The sequence below is a fragment of the Callorhinus ursinus genome, unplaced genomic scaffold (assembly GCF_003265705.2).
Source record: "Callorhinus ursinus isolate GAN/ISIS: 27379988/994484 unplaced genomic scaffold, GSC_fseal_2.0 scaffold82, whole genome shotgun sequence".
NCBI classification, from domain to species: Eukaryota; Metazoa; Chordata; class Mammalia; order Carnivora; family Otariidae; genus Callorhinus; species Callorhinus ursinus.
In genome coordinates, this window is record NW_027397144.1 from 3,692,129 (window position 1) to 3,718,527 (window position 26,399).

The 26,399-nt window shown below is 39.6% G+C and overlaps 1 protein-coding gene across 1 annotated transcript in view; it reads right to left on the minus strand.

Annotated features, from left to right (window-relative positions):
• Positions 1 to 3,581: 3,581 nt before the first annotated feature.
• The window catches only part of LOC112816633 (adhesion G protein-coupled receptor E2-like), a 34,025-nt gene continuing 11,207 nt past the window's right edge, over positions 3,582 to 26,399 (minus strand). The window contains 10 exon segments of the mRNA XM_025863250.2: positions 3,582 to 3,623; positions 3,625 to 3,741; positions 3,826 to 3,994; positions 4,957 to 5,048; positions 5,458 to 5,524; positions 11,250 to 11,485; positions 11,751 to 11,948; positions 20,639 to 20,818; positions 21,021 to 21,244; positions 21,435 to 21,542. Of these exon segments, the coding sequence (XP_025719035.1) occupies positions 3,582 to 3,623; positions 3,625 to 3,741; positions 3,826 to 3,994; positions 4,957 to 5,048; positions 5,458 to 5,524; positions 11,250 to 11,485; positions 11,751 to 11,948; positions 20,639 to 20,818; positions 21,021 to 21,244; positions 21,435 to 21,542 (1,433 nt within the window).

A 26,399-nucleotide genomic window follows, 5' to 3' on the forward strand; every position in this document is an offset into this window, starting at 1 on the left:
TATTTCACTTAGCATAATTTTCTCCAGTTCCATCCATGTCGATGCAAATGTTGGGTATTCATCCTTTCTGATGGCTGAGTAATATTCCATTGTATACTTCGCTTTCTAGCAATGGTATTCTTGCCTTTACCAGGAGAGGGCACCTTATTTAAAACACTTAAAAGTTTACTTTTGATAACAAGTAAAAACATGAATACATTTTATTGTAAAAATATAACGCCACAAACACAAGACATATCTCATTGATCCTCACCTTGACCTAACCTCCCTTGAATAAGTATTCTCTATTATCAACAAATTATAATTTGTTCTGCCAAACATAGAATCTATAACTTAATTATGAAAAGTTAGATAAGAGTATGGCTGTGTAAATATTACAATGTTAATAAATCTAAGCTTTTAGAATTATATGGTATTGTGCTATGGACACCCAACAACTTGTACATGGAGATTTTTCCATGTCAACATAGGAAGAAGTGTTTCAGCCTTTGTGTCTGTGGACTAGCATTCCTTAAAACCAAAGTAACTTTTCATCTTGCCATTTCTTATTGATGGTTCACTTGAGTGGTTTGTGTTTTTCTGCCTTCCAATGCTGCAGTGAATACACTGAGGTCATCATGCCCCTTGGGCTCCCTACTTCAGAGGCTTTTAAGGGCAGAGAAGACAGCATGCACTCCCCTGAATGAAGAGGACTTTGAGGCTGATTCCTGGAAGTTGGAATCCTCAGAATCTGGGAATTGGAACTTTGTGACTAGAGGAGCCTGGGTACCAGAAACCCCTGCCTCTTGTACCTGGAGATCCGAGGTCGTGGATCTGCAGTAAGTGGAATTGAAATTTCAGTATTGGGTGGTCAGGAATCCAGAAACATGATCAGTAATCCAAGGCTTGGGTGTTGGGGATTCTGTGAAGCTGAGAAGTAGGAATTCTGCATGTGGGAGATGTGAGGAATTGGAAGAATGAGCCTAGAAAGGAATTGGAGAGAGTCAGAGAATGGGGGAGACTGTTGTGGGCCAGAGGGATGGGCTAGAGTCATTGAGGGGTCCTGATGAGGGAATGTGAGAGCCTGATGGTGGGAAGAGGGGTGGGGTCCTGGAGGAGCTAGGTGGGAGGAATCTGGAGTGGTGCTGGAAAGAGTCGGGGAGGACAGTGAGAGGGTTTTGAAATGAGGAAGCTAAGACGAGTCGGGAGGATAGTGAGAAGGTTCTGAAATGAGGAAGCTAAGAGATCTGATATAAAAGTTTGTTTTACAGTGTAATAAAGAGCAAATAGCTGAGCCAGTATTTGAGCTCAGGCCAGCACAGACTGAATTTCCCAGCTGTAAAACACCCTGAGAATGTGCTAGAAGGTCAGTCTGGGATTTCTGCTTGGGACTCTGTTTTGTAGGTTTTTTGTGGGGAGGGCTTTATTTCCACGAGGGTTTGCATGTTGGGAAAAGTACTGTATACTGTCTGCTTTAGGAAGCAGCTAGGCACTTCCACATAGTGAAGTGAGGAGATCATATTGTGGGTGACTGGATGTTGTTCACTCCTCCTCCTTACCCAGATTCAAAGGATAGTCTACGTCTTGTGGAGGATTAATGGTTTTTAGGGAAAGAGGTTGCTGGGAGAGTAACTGGTATGGAAAATATAAACACACGAACAAAAGTTGTGCATTGCTCCCATAATCTGGAGAAGGTCCTTCTAGATATGAACACTTTTTTTTTATTACGTTAATCATCACACATTACACCATTAGTTTTTGATGTAGTGTTCCATGATTCATTGTTTGCATATAACACCCAGTGCTCCATGCAGAATGTGCCCTCTTTAATACCCATCACCAGGCTAACCCATCCCCCCACGACCCTCCCCTCTAGAACCCTCAGTTTTTCAGAGTCCCTAGTCTCTCATGGTTCATCTCCCCCTCCGATTCCCCCCCTTCATTCTTCCCATTCTGCTATCTTCTTCTTCTTCTTCTTCTTTTTTTTTAACATATAATGTATTATTGGTTTCACAGGTACAGGTCTGTGATTCATCAGTCTTACACAATTCACAGCGCTTACCATAGCACATACCCTCCTGGAGGGTAGATGTGAACAGTTTAAAGTGAAAAGTAGATAGTTATCCATATTATGTGAATTTCTTTCTTTGTTCTTTGTAGCAACTTAGAATTTTCTTTTTATTTTTCAGATCACAAATATGTGAATATTCTCTTTTTAAATAATGTTAACAATGTATATATACAGCAAAATAGGAAAAATCTCCCCTACATCCCATGGCTGCCTCCTCCAACACACAAGCAAGATGTACACTTCGAAATGTACTTATTAACTTTCCTAAACATTAATCTACATACATCATAAAATCTTGTACCAAACTATGAGAATAGAAGTGGTTCATAGTTGAAATATAAAGGAGATGAAGAAAGCTCAGGTAGAAAGATAGCAAGTTTTCCAGGGGCTGTTGAAACATAGAAGCCAGACACACAAGAGGAGTATTTCAAAATGGAGGAGGCAAGCACAGCATCCAGTACTGCCAAGAGTACCAAGTGCAGTCAAGAAAGCTAAGGGGACCAAAAGATATTTATAGGTGGAGAACATTGGAGGCCTAAGGGAGAGCTCTTTTGGTAGAATGATGGAGGCAAAATCCACGTTTGAATACCTGGAGGAAGAAGAGGGAGGAATCAAATATATAACAATACTTCAGTGTCAGAGAGAGATTTAACATGTTGCAAAGCGGGTGGAAAGGATGCTATTGAGGACATGAGACCAAATATATTAGAGAGAAAATATATGATCAGTAATGTGAAGTTACTGAGAATTCAGGAGGTGTGCAGGTGGAGGGATTAGCTGTAAAAGGTAGGAAGCATATTTTGTCTATCTGTGGTGACAAGGTGGAATGAGGAGACAATGAACAGGACGCCAAATGGTTGGTGTTTTGAGAGTGCAAAATTAACCTTGTTTCTTCCTGCTGACTCATGTTTTCTATATGAAGAATTCAGTAAGAACATCTGCTGGGAAGAGGAAAGAGTTCGAAGGATGAGATTTTGATGAGTAGAGAATTTGGGAAGGAACAGCTTTAGAAGGAGGACAAGCAAGTTGGGGAGAGATGTGCAGATGACTTGGCAGGCAGGGTGGGGGGTCACTGAAGTTGGGGGAAAGTAGAGGAGGCTGAAGACCATGCATAATTGACATAAGCCCTATGAGTCTCATTTTCTTTCCAGAATGACTTGGGGTAAAGGATGGTCAGTGACTGTGCAGTTTTGTGCATCATTGCTCCAGATCATTAATTCCTAATTATTTAGCTGAGCAAGTTTCCCTCTCTGCTTATAAGTATCTATCTTTTGTATCTTCTCCCCAAATACAATTGGAAACCATATGCAACATGTCACACAAAGGGGGTGCTCTACAATTGTGGGGAAGGAGGACAGTCGTGCAAGGGTCAATGTGAGCATAGAACCTTAGTGAGTGTAAGTATAGGAAGACCTCATTTCCAGACAGGGAAGTGCCTTCAAGGGAGTCCAGGGGTAAACTTGGTGTGAACCATCCAAGAGTATTGCCTGCTATATATCCCAGGTTTTCCAGTGAAATAGGCATAAGCTTCTCAAGAGGATTGGTTAGTGAAGTGCTCTGGGAGCACCGCATAATCTTACCACACTGTGTTTGGAGGCATCAGACATGGTCCCACTTGAGAGCATGAACTTTTCTGACTCGGCTTTTGTTTTGCTCACCCCTTTGAACCATTTCTTATATTGTTCCTGGACCTGCAGAGGTAAAGCATGCTTGGGTCAGCTCACCGAAGGGAGTGGGGATGGGAGGAGGCCCGGGTGGGAGTCGGGCAGTTGTACCTGCTGGCTGAGGAGGCAGTACACCAGGAAGATGAAGAAGCCCTGCAGGCTGTTGATGACGGTGAAGAGGTAAGCCATGACATGGGCAGCTGGACCCACCTGCAGGATGCCCAGGCACCACGTGCAGCCCAAGATGAGCAGCTGAGCTGTGGCTTTAAATGTCAGCATCCTGGGTAGGAGGAGAAAGGAGATCATGATACACCCAGAGCAACACAACCAGGGCTGGTTTCAAGTCCACTCCATGGATGCTTCTGATTGAGTTGTGATCAACTTTGATCTTTATTGTCAATGATTCCCTAAAGAGAAACACTATTTGGGTCCAGGATGGCATTTTGACTAGGACTGAGGATAAAGGTGACACCTGACAATGTGCATTTCAAACAGATCATGATGTTTCATGAAGATCCTCAATTTTGTTCAACTGACATTACTAAGAATGTTCTGTGCACCTGGGGCTAGGGCATTCAAAACAACAAAAACAAGACTTCTGTTTTTACAGGCCTTAAAGTCTAGTGGAAAGACAAGAACAAATGATTTTTTTTTTTTTTTTGTGAAGTGAGGTACTTCTCTCCATCCAGGGCTGTTCCTTTCCTCACCCTCTCCATGAACTGAACCAGGACATGCTTTGCCCAGAATAGAGGCCATTGATTCTGTGCAAAGTTGAGGAAAGCAGAGGACATCCCCAAACTCTTAGATGTTGTGATATGTGGATGTTGAAGCTGAATTCACCAGGTGCAAGGGAAGGGGAAGGCAGAGGGCAGAGCATGCATGAAGGCATGGGCATGATGGGGTATGCTGGTTCTGGAAACTATGATTTCCTGAGTGTGTTATAAGTATGTGAAAGTTCTCAGGACCTTTTTCATTGGGCCATGGTAGCAATCCCTGCTTATCAGAACAAAGTCCATTCTCTCTGCAGCTGAAGCAGTTGGTTGTTATGGTTGTGCATGGATGAGATGTTTTTGGCATGGGTGTCAGCAGCAAACCCCGGAATCTGAGCTGGCTGCCAAGGAGGGTGGCTGCACCTCTCTCTTCCAGTCCCCCCAGGAGCCCCATGAAAGGACAGCAGAGCCTTGGAAACATGAGGATAATGTTCTGTGTAGGGGGTGGTGTGCATCTGTGACCCATCCTCACCTTGTGTTCTGGAGGGTGGACACATCTCCGTTGATGGAGGAGAGCTTGTTTTTCACAATCCAGAAGGTCATCAGAAAGAAAACCAAATTAATCTGCAGAAAACCCACAGGTATATTAACTACACTCCACATCTGGCAAACCTTCGTCCTAGCCCATCCAGCTCCTAACCTGGCAGGAAAGAAGCTTTTGTGTTTTGTTAACTGTTCTAGAAAAGCAAACCAAACACCCAGTCACTCAGGCCCATGTTAGTCCTGTAACTTCGGCGACCGCTTCAATTCAGTTTGCATGGGAATTCCAAATTTTAGCACTGAAAGAACCACATCTCAGGAAACACTTTATTCCTGGTTTAACAATGGGAATTCCCACCTCCTGGGAGCCCCTCATCAGTCCTGGACCAACTGGAATGACTGCTCACCCTGCCTGTCACCCTCCTGATACACCTGGTCTTTGAATAACCCTCAGCTGGACGGGCGGGCTGCTCTGATATCATCCATTACTCACGGAGAAAATGGTGCAGACAGGGCCAAGAAAGGTCCATATGAATCCTTTGTCTGTGTGGAGCCAGCATCTTAGAGAGAGATGGGAAGAGATTCAAGAAAATATTGGCTTTTATGGACAAAGGACTGATAAATAAACATACCCCTCCCTTCCCAATGTTTCTTCCTTCCTCCTTCATTATTATTATTATTATTTTACTGTTGCTGTTGTTGTGTAAGAACATTGAACATAAGATCTAACTTCATAACTAATTTTCAGCCTACAACACTGTCATCTATAGTCACAATGGTTTATAATTGATATCTTGATCCTATTTATCTTATATTACCAAAACTTTGTATATACTCTTGTCAGTGGTCACGGTTACATGGGTGTATACTTATTCCCAAACCCATTAGGTTTTATACATTCAGTATGTTCAGCTTATTCCATGTGAAGCATTCTGTAATAAAGTTGTTTTTAAGAAACATAAATTCCTTTCAAAGAGCTCTTTTAAGTTTTGGCTTCTAGAAATGCTTGCAGAAATAAATATAAATTTTTTTAAAGGAAAAAAGAATCAATCAGTAAAATAAATTATATATATATATATATATTTTTTTTTTCAGACAAATGTCAAGTGTATCCTCTGTGTCAGGATCTGTGCTTGACCCTGAAGACCCAGTTGGGATTACGGTAGAGTGGTCTCAGTTCTCAGGGAGACAGAGATGAAGTTGGAGAATCAATAATTAGACAATAGACAAAATCAAGATGATGAATTTTATTATCAAGTATGAGGAGCTATGAGGATATGTAGCTGGATTCATAATCTAGTCCAGGGTATAAGAGATCCCAATTGTTGGAAAGGGTTTCCCTGAAAAAACTGAATTGTTTTTTTTTTATTTAATTTTATTATGTTATGTTAGTCACCATAAAATACATCATTAGCTTTTGATGTGGTGGTCCACGGTTCATTGTTTTCGTATAACACCCAGGGCTCCATGCAGTACATGCCATCCTTAATACCCATCACCGGGCTAACCCAACCCTCCCACCCCCTCCCCTCTAAAACCCTCAGTCTGTTTCTCAGAGTCCATAGTCTCTCATGGTTCATCTCTCCCTCCAAATTCCCCCCCCCTTCATTTTTCCCTTCCTTCTCCTAACGTCCTCCATTCTATTCCTTATGTTCCACAAATAAGTGAAACCATATGATAATTGACTTTCTCTGCTTGACTTATTTCACTTAGCATAATCTCCTCCAGTCCCATCCATGTTGATGTAAAAGTTGGGTATTCATCCTTTCTGATGGCTGAGTAATATTCCATTGTATATATGGACCACATCTTCTTTATCCATTCATCTGTTGAAGGGCATCTCGGCTCTTTCCACAGTTTGGCTATTGCGGACATTGTTGCTATGAACATTGGGGTGGATATGGCCCTTCTTTTCACTACATCCATTTTGTTTCTTAAATTCCACATATAAGCAAAGTCATATGATATTTGTCTTTCTCTTACTGACTTATTTCATGAGCATAATACCCTGTAGTTCCATCCATGTCATTGCCAATGGCAAGATTTCATTCTTTTTGGTGGCTGAGTAATATTCCATTGTAAATATAAGTGCCACCTCTTTTTTTATCTATTCATCTGTTGATGGGTATCTGGACTCTTTCCATAATGTAAGTGTGGAAGCATAAAGAAAGTGACATATACTTAATGAAACAACTCTGTGTAGAATGCATCTCTCAACTAATATCTTCTTTCATGAAGATAGAAGCATTTTCAAATATGTGTGTGGAAGCATAAAGAAAATGCCCTATACTTTGAAGCAACACTGTGTAACAGATGAGCATAGGGGAAGGGAAGCAAAAATAAAATAATTTGAAAATTGAGAGGGAGGCAAATCATAAGAACTGAATTGTTTTAAAGCCGAGATGTGAAGGATGAGTATGTGTAGACAAGGTGAAAATTTTGGACCATCCAAGAAGTGAGTACAAAAAAAACCTCAAATGAAGCAAAACAGTGACCTACCCCAGCAGTAAGGCTCACGTGCATTACATAACTTATTCCTCATGAGGACACAGGTACTCACACACTCACAGGTCAGGCATCTCAAGGCCACACTGAGAGCAATGACAGAGCTGGACTTTATCCCCAGGGAGGGGAGCTGTGAGTGAGGTGGGAGGTGTGAGGACTGGGGAGAGGGTCAGATGGACCCAGCGGGAAGCATCAAAGGGAAGCTTTGAAGGTAGGCATTGGCAAAGCAGGCAGCTGCCGCTTGCTCTTATAAGTGGGTTTTACAGGAACACACTCTCATTCCCTCCTGAATTGTCTGTGGTTCTGTTTGTGCTCTGAGGACAGGGCTGAGTAGTTGCTGCAGAGACCATAAGACTCACAAAGCTGGAATTTATTGATTATCTGGCCCTTTTTGGAAAAAGTTCATTGACCTTTCTGCTCAACTCCCTAGGGAGGCCAGCTGGCCAGGGCTCCCTGATGCAGCTGAGTAACTCCTGTCATCAGGATAAGCACATAGTGTGAGCACCAGACCAGAAGTGACCCCAGCTCTGCCACCAATCAGCTGTGTGACCTTGGCCATGTTAGTTAATCTCCTTGTGCCTCAGTTACTCATCTGTAATATGGCCCAATACTAGTTTCTACTGCACAGGTTGTTGGGGGGATGATTTGAGCTGACACGTGAAAAATATTTAGAACAGTGATTGTACATCAGAAGTGATTTCTAAATCTTAGCTGTGGTCACAGTTATTTTGTCATCCAAATGACCCTTCGTTTCTTTTAAAATTAAGATAGAGAAGGAGTTTACACAAATCAATGCCTGCCTTTATGTCACTTTTGTTTTCTAGATTTTAAAAGAACCCCTCAATTAATGCAATGAATATTTTATTAATAGACATTTACTAATATATGAGATGCAATTAATATTATACTAATACATAGTCATTTACATAATATGCACTGACTATTTAAATAATTGAAGAATAGAGAACCCAGAAATGGACCCTCAACTCTATGGTCACCTAATATTCAACGAAGTGGGAAAGAATATCCAATGGAAAAGAGACAGTCTCTTTAACAAATGGTGTTGGGAAAATTGGACAGCCACATGCAGAAGAATGAACCTGGACCAGTTTCTTACACCATACACAAAAATAAACTCAAAATGGATGATAGACCTAAATGTTATATAAGAATCTATTAAAATCTTAGAGGAGAACACAAGTAGCAAGTTTTTTGACCTCAGCCATAGCAACTTCTTGTTAGACTCATCTCCAAAGTCAAGGGAAACAAAAGCAAAAATGAACTATTGGGACTTCCTCAAGATAAAAAGCTGTTGCACAGCAAAGGAAACAATCAACAAAAATGAAAGGCAACCTATGGAATGGGAGAAGATATTTTCAAATGTCTTATCATATAACGGGCTAGTATCCAAAATCTATAAAGAATTTATCAAACTCAACACCCAAAAAACAAATAATCCAGTCAAGAAATGGGTAGAAGAAATGAACAGGCATTTCTCCAAAGAAGACATACAAATGGCCAGCAGACACATAATGAAAATGCTCACATCACTTGGCATCAGGGAAATAAAAATCAAAACCACAATGAGATACCACCTCACACTGGTCAGAATGGCTAAAATTAACAATTCAGGAAACAACAGATGTTGGTGAGGATGAGGAGAAATGAGAACCCTTTTACACTGTTGGTGGGAATGGAAACTGGTGCAGCCACTCTGGAAAACAGTATGGAAGTTCCGCAAAAAGTTAAAAAGAGAGCTACCCTATGACTCAGCAATTGTACTTCTAAGTATTTATCCAAAGTATACGAACATAATGATTCAAAGGGGCACGTGTACCCCAATGTTTATAGCAGCAATGTCCACAATAGCCAAACAATGGAAAGAGCACAAATATCCATCAAAGGATGAATGGATAAAGAAGAGGTGGTATATATATGCACAGAGTATTACTCAGCCATCGAGAAGAATGAAATCTTGTCATACGCAACAACGTGGATGTAACTAGAGGGTATTATGCTAAATGAAATCAGTCAGTCAGAGAAAGACAAATACCATATGATTTCACTCATATGTGGAATTTAAGAAACAAAACAGATGAACATAGGGGAAGGAAAAGAGAAATAAAGTGAATCAGAGAGGGATACAAACCATAAGAGACTCTTAACTATAGGAAACAAACTGAAGGTTGCAGGAGGAGAGGAGGATGGGGGTAATTATGTGATGTGCATTAAGGAGGACACTTGATGTAATGAGCACTGGATGTTGTATGCAACTGAAGAATCACTAAATTCTGCCCCTGAACCTAATAAAAAAAATATAAGCTTCTCTACCCCACAAAAAATGAAATAATTAAATCTAAAAGATAGAAAATAGTCACCTCATCTATGTTCACTATATGTTAATTTATAATTATCAATATTTTATATATCAGTATTAATATAAAACATAATTCATACTATGTAATTATTAACATACTTCATAGTTAATATTAAATAATCAAATCTTATCAGAAAAAGACAAATAGCATATTATTTCACTCATGTGTGGAATTTAAGAAACAAAGCAAATGTCCACAATAGCCAAACTATGGAAAGAGCCAAGATGTCCATCGACAGATGAATGGATAAAGAAGATGAGGTGTATATATATACAATGGAATATTATGCAGCCATCAAAAGGAATGAAATCTTGCCATTTGCAATGACATGGATGGAACTGGAGGGTATTATGCTGACAGAAATAAGTCAATCAGAGAAAGATATGTATCATATGATCTCATTGATATGAGGAATTCTTAATCTCAGGAAACAAACGGAGGGTTGCTGGAGTGGTGCAGGGTGGGAGGGATGGGGTGGCTGGGTGATAGACATTGGGGAAGGTATGTGCTATGGTAAGCACTGTGAATTGTGTAGCACTGTTGAATCACAGACCTGTACCTCTGAAACAAATAATACATTATATGTTATAAAAAAAAAGATAGTAGGAGGGGAGAAATGAAGGGGAGGAATTGGTGAGGGAGATGAACCATGAAAGACTATGGATTCTGAGAAACAAACTGAGGTTTCTGAGGGGAGGTTGGGGGGGGGATGCGTTAGCCTGGTGATGGGTATTAAAGAGGGCACATACTGAATGGAGCACTGGGTGTTATACGCAAACAATGAATCATGGAACACTACATCAAAAACTAATGATGTAATGTATGGTGATTAACATAACATAATACAAAAAAGAAACAAAACAAATGAACAGAGGGGGGAAAAGAAAAAAGAGGGGCAAACCAGAAAGTGGACTCCTAGAGTCTGCTGAGAACAAAGTGAGGGTTGATGAGGGAGGTAGGTAGGGGGACGGTTTAAATGGGTGATTGGGGTTAAGGAGTGCACTTGTTGTGATGAGCAACGGGTATTGTATGTAAGTGATTAATCACTGAATTCTACATCTGAAACTAATAGAAATGTTGTATGTTAACTAATTGGAATTTAAATAAAAAATTGAAAAAGAAAAAAATGGGATGACACTAATGATGTAGTATAAGTTGGCTAATTGAATTTAAAAAAAGTAAAAAATGAGATGGAAATTAATAAATTAAAAATAATTAAATCTTAAGAACTTAAATAAAAACAGTCACTTCAATGAACGCAATTTTCCACCAGGTAGATGTCCTCGGAGTGGTCACTGACTTTTCTCTGCCTATCATGTTCTGGTGGAATTAAATTGCTCTTAGTTCTATGATGGCCATGGTTGTGCTGGAGAAGATAAGGACAGTGGGAATTTGCATTTACCGGGTGGGTGTTCCATAAAGGTGAGGCCTGGATGCAGCGGAAATGGCCACAATTATAGCCGGGACTCCATAGCCCACGGGGAACATGAGCTTCTTCATGACCCTGCTCACGCTGGAGTAGTTGACCACCATCAGGTTGCGCGCAGTGAGGAAGAGGAGCAGACCCTCCAGCAGCATCCAGGTGAAGGACGCCAGGTAGAGAGAGTGTAGGGCACCGGCAATGATGGCGCACAGCACCTGGGGGAGGAGAAAGGTGTCACCAGGAGGGACTATCGGGGAGGAGGGTGGCCCCAGGACCTGTACCATACTTTGCCATTGAAGAGAAATTTCATGTATATGGTCGAGTTGTCAGGAGAGGGTTTGTCTTCTAGTTCATTAGTCAGTGTGAAATAGGCTACTTACCCCTCTAACCTCCCCAGGACCCAGGGCTATTTTATCAATGCTCCGCGAAATGATCACCACATAGGACAAGGCAGGGAGTCCTCTGTGGCAGTGTCAGTACCTTGATCTCAGTCCGGTCAATGGCCATGAGGAAGAGCAAGTGGGCCAGAAAAAGGCAGATTGAGAGCTGCAGGTGGATCGAGGTGCTGGTGTTCTGGATGGTTTTGCACAGCAGGAAGGTAAGGGCTGCCAGGAGGAGGCACAGGAGAGAGAGGCCCAGCCCCAGGTAGGTGATCACAGCCAGCACGGGATCCTCCTCCTGGGACCCGTCAACGAGGAGATCACAGTCACATTAAAAAAAAAATATTTTATTTATTTATTTAAGAGAGAGAGAATGAGAAAGAAAGCAAGCATGAGAGGGGGGAAGGGTCAGAGGGGGAAGCAGACTCCCTGCTGAGCAGGGAGCCCGATGTGGGACTCGATCCTGGGACTCCAGGATCATGACCTGAGTTAAAGGCAGTCACTTAACCAACTGAGCCACTCAGGTGCCCCACAGTCACATTTTTAAAAGCACAGACTAGAATAGCAAAACTTAAAAACCCTGATAGTACCAAATGCCAGCAAAATGGAGCAGCTGGAACGCTCATACACTGCTCTTTGAGAATATAAAAGGTAACAACTGTTTTGAAATGGAGTTTGGGAGTATTTTTTATAAAGTTAAACATACACTAATGCTAAAATACACCTATCATAGGATTTAGCAATTCCATTTCTGGGTATTTACCCAAGAGAAATGAAAACAAATGTCCACAAAAACAATGTTTAAGATGGGTGAGCCTGGTGATGGGTCTTAAAGAGGGCACATACTGAAAGGAGCACTGGGTGTTGTGCACAAACAATGAATCATGGAACACTACATCAAAAACTAATGATGTATGGTGATTAACATAACATAAAAAAAAGAGAACCTTCTATATCAGCTTTATTCATAATAGCCCAAACTGCAAGTGATGCAAATGCCCATTAACTGGAGGACAGATAAACAATTTGTGGAATAATCATATATTAGGATGCTATATAGCAGTAAAAAGGAATGAACTACTGTTACACACAGTAACATGGTAGAATCTCATAGAATGTTGAGTAAAGAAGCCAGACACAAAGGAGAATAATTCTACTCTATTGAATGACTCTGGGGTAGTCAAAAGTAAACTATAGTGATAAAATTAGATCTGTGGTTTCCTGTGGGTAGGGATGGGAACACTGAGAGTGTACTGAGGGGTTTTCTGAGGTGATAGAAGGGTTCTATAGCTCAGTGAGAGTTGCAGTAGAGGGTGTTTAGAATTGGGAAAACTTATGATGTGTATACTTATAATCTGATTTTTATTGCAATAACATTGTACCCCAATAAAATCAATTTTTTAAAAAAATGAATTACTTGAGGGTCTGATGTCTAGAAGAGAAGTAGAGCTCATATAAACTCAGCAGTATCTGTGTGACAGGATAATTCTCCTTCAAGATATCAAGCCTTTGAATATTAGGGTTGTATTTTAATGCTGAAACTAAGTTTTTTAGTTTTACATGTTGCTCTTCTGGAAGTGATACTTCAGTCCTACCCATCACAATGACCTGAGATCACCTTCATGAATATTTGTACCAGCTCAGCTAAAAAATAATAATATTCTTGGGCTGGGAAAAATAACATGGACCCCAAAAGCACATGCACTTATCTGTTTCCCCTACTCCCCTCCCATATCTCCCCATTGCTAATGATTCACTCCAAATTCAAGTACTTATCAAGCTTTAAAGAAAATCCTTGTTTGCAAGAAAAGGTTAATTATTTTGGTATTGAAAAAGGTGGCCCAAAGGTTGCACGTACACACACACACACACACACACACACACACCTGTTCTTGGAAATGCTTCAAATGTCACAAGTGTAATGAAAACCAAAAACATCATTTCTACTTTCTGTGAAAATAGAGAATAATTGGAAGAGATGTTAAAATCAGAGAAGATTGACTGGAAATGCACATCAGAGGAAACCTGAATAATCTGTTTCATGATTACAACAGTGGGAATGATGTGGGCAGGAGTCTCCTTATACCAGTTTGTTTAAAGATTCAGAGGAGCTGAAGCTAAGTGTTTAATTATACAAAAGAACCATATTTGCAGGAAGAAGTTTGGCTCTAGTTGTGGAGGAAAACTGGTTTTGCATGTGAAAGCCCCACTGCTGACTTCTAATTTTGCTTAGATAAATTTTTTAAACTCACATAAAAACCATGAAAACCTGTAATATAGCCCTGAACATGTTTTTACATACATATCTTGGAAATCACTCCTCCAGGAAACACCATCTGCCTTAAAGATAAGGGATCAAAAGGAACCCAGATCTATACAAAATATTATACAAAATATCACCAGAAATAAAGGAAGAAGAGAGAAAAAAAATGTTAGTAAGGATTACTCATGAAATAATTGTTAACTTGGAGCAGAAGAAAGTTGTGACATTATTTACCCTGAATTTACCCTGAATTATTTACCCTGAAAAAGGCAAGGAAGCACTTGCCTTTATAAGTAAGTAATGAAAGCAGAGATATAAGGCATCAGAGAAGAGAAATCTTAAGAAGTTGTGTGTTACAAAAGCCCAGTAAATAAATAGAAGGAAAAAACCCTCGGGAAATGAAGGCAAGATTTAAAGAGGTCATATTAAAAATGGACCCTTTTGAAGCACAGTTTAAAAGATATAGAGAACAAGGATGAGGAGCAAGATGGCAGAGGACTAGGACACCTAAATTTCATCTGGTCCCAGGAATTCAGCTAGATAGGTATCAAACCATTCTGAACACCTACAAATGAAACAGGAGAATGGGTCAACCAGGAAATTAAAGAAGAATTTAAAAAATTCATGGACACAAATGAAAATGAAAACACAACTGTTCAAAATCTTTGGGATGCAGCAAAGGCAGTCCTAAAAGGAAAGTATATAGCAATACCAGTCTTTCTCAAGAAACAAGAAAGGTCTCAAATACACAACCTAACCCTACACCTAAAGGAGCTGGAAAAAGAACAGCAAATAAAGCCTAAACCCAGCAGGAGAAGAGAAATAATAAAGAACAGAGCAGAAATCAATGAAGTAGAAACCAAAAGAACAGTAGAACAGATCAACAAAACTAGGAGCTGGTTCTTAAAAGAATTAATAAGATTGATAAACCCCTGGCCAGGCTTATCAAAAAGAAAAGAGAAATGACCCAAATAAATAAAATCATGAATGAAAGAGGAGAGATCACAACCAACACCAAAGAAATACAAACAATTATAAGAATATATTATGAGAAACATGTGCTAGCAAATTAGACGGTCTGGAAGAAGTGGGTGCATTCCTAGAGACGTATAAACCACCAAAACGGAACCAGGAAGAAAGAGAAAACCTGAACAGACCCATAACCAGTAAGGAAATTGAAGCAGTAATAAAAAAATCTCTCAATAAACAAGAGCCCAAGGCCAGATTGCTTCCCAGGGGAATTCTACCAAACATTTCAAGAAGAATTAATACGTATTCTTCTGAAACTGTTCCAAAAAATAGAAATGGAAGAAAAACTTCCAAACTCATTTTATGAGGCCAGCATTACCTTGATGCCAAAATCAAATAAAGACCCCATCAAAAAGGAGAACTACAGATTGATATCCCTGATGAACATGGATGCAAAAATTCTCACCAAAATACTAGCCAATAGGATCCAACAATACATTAAAAGGATTATTCACCATGAGCAAATGTGATTTATTCCTGGGCGGCAAGGTTGGTTCAACATCCACAAATCAATCAATGTGATACACTACATTAATAAAAGAAAGAACAAGAACCATATGATTCTCTCAATAGAGGCAAAAAAAGCATTTGACAAAGTAAGGCATCCTTTCTTGATTAAAACTCTTCAGAATGTAGGGATAGAGGGTACATAACTTAATATCATAAAAGCCATCTATGAAAACCCCACAGCAAATATCATTCTCAATGGGGAAAAACTGAGAGTTTTCCCCCTAAGGTCAGGAACACAGCAGGGATGTCCACTCTCACCACTGCTATTCAACATAGTACTAGGAGTCCTAGCCACAGCAATCAGACAACAAAAAGAAATCAAAGGCATCCAAATCAGCAAAGAAAAAGTCAAAGTCTCACTCTTTGCAGATGATATGACACTTTATGTGGAAAAGCCAAAAGACTTCACCCCAAAACTGCTAGAACTCATACAGGAATTCAGTAAAGTGGCAGGATATAAAATCAATGCCCAGAAATCAGTGGCATTCCTATACACCAACAACAAGACAGAAGAAAGAGAAATTAAGGAGTCAATCCCATTTACAATTGCACCCAAAACCGTAAGATACCCAGGAATAAATCTAACGGAAGAGGCAAAGAATCTGTACTCAAAAAACTATAAAATACTCATGAAAGAAATTGAAGAAGACACAAAGAAATGGAAAAACGTTCCATGCTCATGGATTGGAAGAACAAACATTGTGAAAATGTCAATGCTACCTAGATCAATCTACACATTTAATGCAATCCCTATCAAAATACCATCCACTTTTTTCAAAGAAATGGAACAGATAATCCTAAAATTTGTATGGAACCAGAAGAGACCCTGAAAAGCCAGAGGAATATTGAAAAAGAAAAGCAAATCTGGTGGCATCACAATTCCGGACTTCAAGCTCTATTACAAAGCTGTAATCATCAAGACAGTATGGTATTGGCACAAAAACGAACACATAGATCAATGGAACAGAATAGAGAGCCCAGAAATGGACCCTCAATTCTATGGTCAACTAATCTTCAACAAAGCAGGAAAGAATGTCCAATGGAAAAAAGAGAGTCTCTTCAACAAATGGTATTGGGAAAATTGGACAGCTACGTGCAAAAGAATGAAACTGGGCCATTTCCTTACACCACACACAAAAATAGACTCAAAATGGATGAAAGACATTAATGTCATACAGGAATCCTGAGAAACAAACTGAGGGTTCTAGAGGGAAGGGGAGTGGAGGTTGGCTTAGCCTGGTGATGGGTATTAAAGAGGGCACGTACTGAATGGAGCACTGGGTATTATACGCAAACAATGAATCATGGAACACTACATCAAAAACTAATGATGTAATGTATGGTGATTAACATAACATAACAAAAAAAATAACATAAAAACAAAATGCTTCTTTCTTAAAAAAAAAAAAACCTAATGGAGAACACAGGCAGCAACCTCTTCGACCTCAGCCATAGCAACTTCTTCCTAGAAACATCATCAAAGGCAAGGGAAGCAAGGGCAAAAATGAACTATTGGGATTTCATCAAGATAAAAAGCTTTTGCACAGCAAAGGAAACAGTCAACAAAACCAAAAGACAACCAACAGAACAGGAGAAGATATTTGCAAATGACATGTCAGATAAAGGGCTAGTATCCAAGACCTATAAAGAACTTATCAAACTCAACACCCAAAAAACAAATAATCCAATCCAGAAGTTGGCAGAAGACATGAACAGACATTTCTGCAAAGACATCCAAATGGCCAACACACACATGCAAAAGTGCTCAACATCACTCGGCATCAGGGAAATCCAAATCAAAACCTCAATGAGATACCACCTCACACCAGTCAGAATGACTAAAATTAACAAGTTAGGAAACGACAGATGTTGGCGGGGATGTGGAGAAAGGGGAACCCTCCTACACTGTTGGTGGGAGTGCAAGCTGGTGCAGCCACTCTGGAAAACAGTATGGAGGTTCCTCAAATAGTTGAAAATAGAGTTACCCCATGACCCAGCATTTGCACTACTAAGTATTTACCTCAAAGATACAAATGTAGTGATCTGAAGGAGTATGTGCACCCCAACGTTTATAGCAGCAATGTCCACAATAGCCAAACCATGGAAAGAGCCAAGATGTCCATCAACAGATGAATGGATAAAGAAGATGTGGTATATATATATATATCACACACACACACACACACACACACACACACACACACACACTGGAATATTATGCAGCCATCAAAAAAACCAAAATCTTGCCATTTACGATGTGGATGGAACTAGAGAGTATTATGCTAAGCAAAATAAGTCAATCAGAGATATACAAATACCATATGATCTCACCGATATGAGAAATTTGAGAAACGAGACAGAGGACCATAGGGGAAGGGAGGAAAAAATGACACAAGATGAAACCAGAGAGGGAGACAAACCACAAGTGACTCTTAATCTCAGGAAACAAACTGAGGGTTTGCTGGAGTATTGGGGGGTGGGAGGGATGAGGTGGCTGGGTGATGGACATTGGGGAGTGTATGTGCTATGGTGAGCGCTGTGAGTTGTGTAAAACGATGAATCACAGACCTGTACCTCTGAAACAAATAATACATTGTATGTTAAAAGAAAAGGTAGTAGGAAGGGAAAAATGAAGGGGGGGGATAGGAGGGGGAGATGAATCATGAGAGACTATGGACTCCGAGAAACAAACTGAGGGTTTTAGAGGGGAGGGGGATGTGGGGATGGGTTAGCCTGGTGATGGGTATTAAGGAGGGCATGTATTGCGTGGAGCACTGGGTGTTATACTCAAACAATGAATCATGGAACCCTACATCAAAAACTAATGATGTAATGTATGGTGACTAACATAACATAATAAAATTAAATTAAACAATCAAACAAACAAAAACCAAAACCAAAAAAAAAATAAAGAGATATAGAGAACAAGAATGAAAAAATGGGCAAAATTATGTTAATATATAGAATGGACTATTAGCCATCAAAAAGAATGAAATCTTGCCATTTGCGATGACGTAGATGGAGCTAGAGGGTGTTGTGCTAAGTGAAATAAGTCAGTCAGAGAAAGACTACCATATAATTTCACTCATATGTGGAATTTAAGAAACAAAATAGAAGAACTCAGGGAAAGGAAGGAAAAATAAAGTAAGATGAAAACAGAGAGGGGAGGCAAACCATAAGAGACTCTTAACTCTAGGAAATAAACTGAGGGTTGCTGGAGGGGTGGTGGGTGGGGGGATGGGGTAACTGGGTGATGGGCTTTAAGGACAGCACGTGATGTAATGAGCATTGGGTGTTATATGCAACTGATGAGTCACTACACTTTACCCCTTAAACTAATAATGCACTATATGTTAACTGACTTGAATTTAAATTAAAAAAAGAAAACACTTCTATCTTCATGAAAGAAGATGTTAGTTGAAAGATGCTTGTCAAACAAATCCGGGAAACAAACTGAGGGTTACAGAAGGGAGAAGGATGGGGGTATGGGGTAACAAGCTGATGTGTATTAAGAAGGGCATGTGTTGTGATGAGCCCTGGGTGGTATATGTAACTGATGAATCATTGAACACTACATCAAAAACTAATAATATACTATATATTGGCTAATTGAACATAATAATAAGAGAATATTAATATAAGGAGAGAAGTAAAAGGAAATCAGAGGAGAAGGAAATATGGGAACCAGGCAAATGAGAGCCGCTATATGCATTCAATGAAGAAAACCCAACCAATGAAGAGAACAAATGTTGAAAAAGAGATTTCAGGACATTTTCAAAAGTGAAAGAAAAGTCAAATCTATCCACTTAAACACCTTGCATGAATAGTGGGGAAATAGCCAAGAATGACAATATAGTTATCCTACTTTAAAATTTAAAAGAATCCATTGGATGGTTACAGAAATGTGTTGAAATGTGGAGATAGAGATAGAGATACACATACGTATAGATATAATATATATTTTAGAACTACAAATGATCTAGCATTGTTACTGCAACATTGTAGAAACCAAATATTACAAAGAAAATGTTTATCATTTGAGATTGGTTAAAGTATGGAACATCCACAGAATGGAAAGTTATGCACATGTAAAAATGAATGATAAAGTTCTCTATGTATCAATATTGCATGTCACAAGTATTTTAAATGGAAAAAATGCATAAGAGTGAATATGGTAGGCAATCGCTTGAGTGAAAATAAAACTGTATATTATATGTATTAGTTTGTTTATACATAAAATATCTCTAAAAGGGCTCAAACATGGATGGGACTTGGAGGAGATTATGTTATGTGAAATAAGTCAAGCAGAGAAAGTCAATTATCATATGGTTTCACTTATTTGTGGAACATAAGGAACAGCATGGAGGACATTAGGAGAAGGAAGGGAAAAATGAAGGGGGGGAATCAGAGGGAGAGATGAACCATGAGAGACTATGGACCCTGAGAAACAAACTGAGGGTTCTAGAGGGAAGAGGGGTGGGGGGATGGGTTAGCCCGGTGATGGGTATTAAGGAGGGCATGTACTGCATGGAGCACTGGGTGTTATACGAAAACAATGAATTGTGGATCACCACATCAAAAACTAATGATATATTATATGGTGACTAATGTAACATAATAAAATAAAATAAAATAAAATAAATAAAATAAATAAAAGCAACCTAACTTTTAAACATTTAAAAAATAAATAAAAGGGCTCAAAAAGAAACTGAGATTTCTTCCAAGGACTCTGATCACTGGGGGCCATGGGTGGGAAAGAGACTTTTCAATGTTACTCCTTTTGTTCCTTTTGAGTTTTAAACCATAGTTTTCATCTCTTCAAAAATTTAACTGGGAAAACCTGTACAATGTATTTTATTCTTTAGCAAAGTGGCAGGAGGAAGCACACTGTTTTGGGGGTGCTGTTTGAATTTGTCTGGATTCCTATGAGGCCTGGCCATTTAAATAAAAGAGTTCTCATTCTTATCTCCATGTGGATCCTTACTTGCTGTCACCTGGGTGAATCTCAGTTCTTGGTTCCCCCTAAAGAAGTAATCCTGTCACCTGGCCAGGAGAGGATGATGGTTTGGCCCTCGATGCTGCCACTCTCCCTGGCTCCCTTCTGACCTCTCTCATCACATCTGTTCCTTTCTGGTGCCTGCAGTCCCTAACATCCCTGTCTCCATGGCCCCTCTTAGGGCTCTCACCTGCACATTGTAGTGGGCCATGAGGATGGCAAAGCTGCTGAGGTGGGTGCACTGGCAGGTGGTGCTGGTGTCTCTGGTGGCCACCATCCTGCATCCCATGGTGGACCAGTGACCATATCCATTCTGACCATGTTTCCAGAAGACGCAGAACACCTCCTCCCTTGGCCCAGGGGTCACTGACTGTAGGAACAGGGCGTAGGTGTGAGCTGGTTGGTGGTTCTGGTGCTCAGAGAGGCTGATTCAGAGCTGATTCAGCTGACTATACTGGGGAGGCAATCACTGGCAGGGGAGCTCCCCAGATCCTCAAGGCTGAGCTGAGCAGTGAGGCTGCTCAGGACCCAGGCTCCTTCCACACCCACATTCCCATCTCACCAGCACTCACACCGTGGGAGAAGATGAAGGTGATGGGGGAGCTTAGGTTCTGGGTGTCCCTGTTGCTCATAAAGGCAGAGATGACATCTGAGAACAGGACAGAGGAGATGCCTAGCAGCGTGCCCTTGTGTGCATCATGCAGAACTGCCTGCTTCTCAGGCTCCAGGATGAGGGGGGCCTCAGCCAGCAACCTGCCCATCCCTGGAATGGAGACAAGGCCCACCACAAAAGGGCCTGTAGGAAGAGGCCAATGTTGATACTTTGGGGTGCCCAAAAGGGCCCTTCTTCCTCAGACGGACTCTACCCTGTAGCCCCACCCACCCTACAATTTCCTTTAATCCTTAATTCTGTGCATGGCCCATCCTGGCTCTCTTGTCCCATCGCAAGGTCTCAGTGGCCTTCCGTTCCCCATTTTAGTCATTACCAAAGTCACTGGATTCATGTGCCACATCCCAGTTCAGATGCATCTTTGCATGGCTCTGGCTCAAGGTGACATCCCTGATTCCTTGCTCTTGCACCTTCAGGGACAGTTCTACGGTGGTGGCAATGACAGGAGAGACAGGAGAAGTCAGGTTATCACTTGCAGTATTGGGATTAGATTTTTTGATATGCTGATAAACCACAGGAATTTTAAATACTGATGTGAGAGTAATGTGGTTGGTTTAATACTGTTATTTGAGCATTTTTGAAAGCTGAAAACCAAAGGGTCTCCAAAGATTGCACTTATTTAGAAAATTTTCTACTAAACTTGCATAATCTGAAGAAAAGGGAGAAAATGCTAATGGACAAGTCAAGGCTTCTGTTGCTATGACAATTCTAATTCTAGTTCAAAGATTTTCTAAATTTGAATATATACAACACTACTGTTAAAGATGATGTAGGTATTTGCAGCTCAAAGTCTCACAAGGTCTGGTATCTGGACTATATAAAGAATTCTTACAACCCAATAATAGGACAAATAACCCAATTAAAAACCCAAAGAATACAAAATACTAATTTAAAGGGCTACATGCACCCCAATGTTTATAGCAGCATTATCAACAATAGTCAAATTATGGAAAGAGAAAAAATGTCCATCAACTGATGAATGGATAAAGAAGATGTGATTTATATATACAATGGAATATTACTCAGCCATCAAAAGGATGAAATCTTACATTTGCAATGATATGGATGGAGCTAGAGAGTATTATGCTAAGTGAAATAAATCAGTCAGAGAAAGCCAATACGATAGGATTTCACTCATATGTGGAATTTAAGAAATAAAACCAATGATCATAGGGGAAAAAAAAGAGAGGAAAACCAAGAAATAGACTCAACTATAGAGAACAAACTGATGGTTACCAGAAGGGAGGTGGGGGGATGGGTGAAATAGGTGATGGGGATTAAGGAGGGCACTTGTTGTAATGAGCACCAGGTGATGTATGGAAGTGTTGAATCACTATATTGTACACCTGAAACTCATATTACACTGTATGTTAACTAAGCGGAGTTTAAATAAAAAATATTCATATATATATATATGTATATATATATATATATATACACACATATATATATCCCACATCTGCTTTATCCATTCATCTGTCAATGGACATCTGGGCTCTTTCCACAGTTTGGCTATTGTGGACATTGCTGCTATAAACATTGGGGATCATTGCATTTGTATCTTTGGGGTACATACCTAGTAGTGCAATTGCTGGGTCATAGGGTAGCTCTGTTTTTAACTTCTTGAGGAACCTCCATACTGTTTTCCAGAGTGGCTGTACCAGCTTGCATTCCCACCAACAGTGTAAGAAGATTCCCTTTTCTCCACATCCTTGCCAACATTTGTTGTTTCCTGACTTGTTCATTTTAGCCATTGTGACTGGTGTGAGGTGGTATCTCATTGTGGTTTTGATTTGTATTTCTCTGATGCCAAGTGATGTGGAGTATTTAGATTACTCAGTCATCAGAAAGGATGAATACTTACCATTGACATTGATGTGGATGGAATTCGAAGGTATTTTGTTAAGCAAAATAAGTCAATCAGAGAAAGACAATTATCATATGGTTTCACTCATATGTGGAATATAAGAAACAGTGCAGAGGATCATAGGGGAAGGGAGGGAAAACTGAATGGGAAGTCATCAGAAAGGGAGAAAAACCATGAGAGACTCTTATCTATAGGAAAAAACCGAAGGTTGCTGGAGGGGAGGTGGGTGGGGGAATAGGGTAACTGGGTGATGGGCATTAAGGAGGGCACATGATGTGATGGGCTCTGTATGTTATATGCAACTGACGAATTATTGAACTCTACATCTGAAGCTAATGATGTACTATATGTTGGCTAGTTGAATTTAAATAAAAAAAAACTTTTAAAAATGGGCAATAGAGCTGAATAGACATTTCTCCAGAGAAGATATACAAAATGCTGATAAGCACATGAAAATATCATTAACATCATTAGTTATTAGGTAAACGAAAATTAAAACAGGAACGAGATACCACTGTATACTTATGAGGATGAGTATAATATCAAAACTCCCCCAAGTAACAAGTGTTTGCAATGATATGGAGAAATTGGAATGCTTATCCATTGCTGGTGGGAATGTAAATGGTCCAACCACTTTGGAAAACAGTCTGGCAATTTCTCAAAAATTTAAACGTAGAGTTACGATATGACCCAGCAATTCCACTCTTAGGTATCTACCCAAAAGAAATGAAAACATATATCTGCACAATCTGTACATGAATGTTAACTGCTGTATTATTCATAATAGCCTCAAAGCAGAAACAACCTAAATGTCCATGAACCAATGAATGGATAAATCAAATGTGTATAACCTCATGAAGTCATGCTATTTGTCAATCAAAAGGAATGAAGTTCTGATATAAGCTCTGCACTCAGTGCAGATCTTGGGATTCTCTCTCCCTCTCCCTGCTCTCTCTCTCAAATAAGTAAATAAATCTTTAAAAAAGTTAGTCTGGAATGCTTTCTTTCTTTTTTTTAATTTTAATTTAATTTTATTATGTTATGTTAGTCACCATGAATGGATAAAGAAGATATGGTCCATATGTACAAAGGAATATTACTCAGCCATCAGAAAGGATGAATACCCAGCTTTTACATCAACATGGATGGGACTGGAGGAGATTATGCTAAGTGAAATAAGTCGAGCAGAGAAAGTCAATTATCATATGGTTTCATTTATTTGTGGAACATAAGGAATAGCAGGGAGGACATTAGGAGAAGGAAGGGAAATTCTTTTTTTGAGATAAAAATAAAACCATTAACAAATTGATTGCAATTCTTTCAAAACACATGCAAAGGAGTCCACAAAGAGGAAAAAATATCAAACAATGACAGGATTATTTAAGGATGTAGAAATCAGAGGAAAATATTAGTGACCAGTTTTTAATTCTCTCTTCACCATCTCCTGGGTAACATGGGTGCTGAAAGAGCTGGGAAAACTGTACGGAGAAATCAGGAGTGTTTCAACAATAAAACCACTGAAGATCAAGGGCCTGATGGATTCCCTGGGGAATTCTACCAAACATTCAAAGAAGAAATAATACCTATTCTCCTGAAGCTGTTTCAAAAAATAGAAACAGAAGGAAAGCTTCCAGACTCATTCTATGAGGCCAGCATTACCTTAATCCCCAAGCCAGGCAAAGACCCCGTCAAAAAGGAGTATTTCAGGCTGATATCCCTGATGAATATGGATTCCAAAATCCTCTACAAAATCTTAGCTAATAGGATACAACAATACATTAAAAGGATTATCCACCATGACCAAGTGGGATTTACCCCCGGGATGCAAGCATGGTTCAACATTCACAAATCAATCAATGTGATAGAACACATTAATAAGAAGAGAGAGAAGAATCATATGGTCCTCTCAACTGATGCAGAAAAAGCATTTGACAAGATACAGCACCCTTTCCTGATTAAAACTCTTCATAGTATAGGGATAGCGCGAACATTCCTCAAGTTCATAAAGTCCATCTTTGAAAAACCCATAACAAATATCATCCTCAATGGGGAAAAGCTGAGAGCCTTTCCCTTAAGATCAGGAACACGTCAAGGATGCCCACTCTCGCCACTATTGTTCAACATAGTACTAGAAGTCCTAGCAACAGCAATCAGACGACAAAAAGAAATAAGAGGTATTCAAATTGGCAAAGAAGAAGTCAAACTCTCTCTCTTCACAGATGACATGATACTTTATGTGGAAAACCCAAAAGACTCCACCCCCAAATTACTAGAACTCATACAGCAATTCAGTAATGTGGCAGGATACAAAATCAATGCAAAGAAATCAGTTGCTTTCTTATACACTAACAATGCAACTGTAGAGAGAGAAATTAAAGAAACGATTCCATTTACAATAGCACCAAAAACCATAAGATACCTTGGAATAAACCTAACCAAAGAGGTAAAGGATCTATACTCTAGGAACCACAGAACAGTCATGAAAGAAATTGAAGAAGACACAAAAAGTAGGAAAAATATTCCATGCTCATGGATCGGAAGAATAAACATTGTGAAAATGTCTATGCTACCCAGAGCAATCTATACCTTCATCGTCATCCCGATCAAAATTCCAATGACATTTTTCAAAGTGCTGGAACAAACAATCCTAAAATTTGTATGGAATCAGAAAAGACCCCGAATCGCCAAGGAAATGTTGAAAAAGAAAAACAAAGCTGGGGGCATCGCGTTTCCTGATTTCAAGCTGTATTACAAAGCTGTGATCATCAAGACAGCATGGTACTGGCACAAAAACAGACATATAGACCACTGGAACAGAATAGAGAGCCCAGATATGGACCCTCAACTCTATGGTCAAATAATGTTTGACAAAGCAGGAAAAAACATGCAATGGAAAAAAGACAGTCTCTTCAATAAATGGTCCTGGGAAAATTGGACAGCCACATGCAGAAGAATGAAACTCGACCATTCTCTAACACCATACCCAAAGATAAACTCAAAATGGATGAAAGACCTCCATGTGAGACAGGAATCCATCAAAATCCTGGAGAAGAACATAGGCAGTAATCTCTTTGACATTGGCCACAGCAACTTCTTTCAAGATACATCTCCAAAAGCTAGTGAAACAAAAGCAAAAATGAACTTTTGGGACTTCATCAAGAGAAAAAGCTTTGGCATAGCAAAGGCAACAGTCAACAAAACAAAGAGGCAACCCACAGAATGGGAGAAGATATTTGCAAGTGACACTACAGACAAAGTGCTGATTTCTAAGATCTATAAAGAACTTCTCAAACTCAACACCCAAAAAAACAAATAATCAAGTCAAAAAAATGGGCAGAAGACATGAACAGACACTTCTCAAAAGAAGACATACAAATGGCTAACAGACACATGAAAAAATGTTCATCATCATTA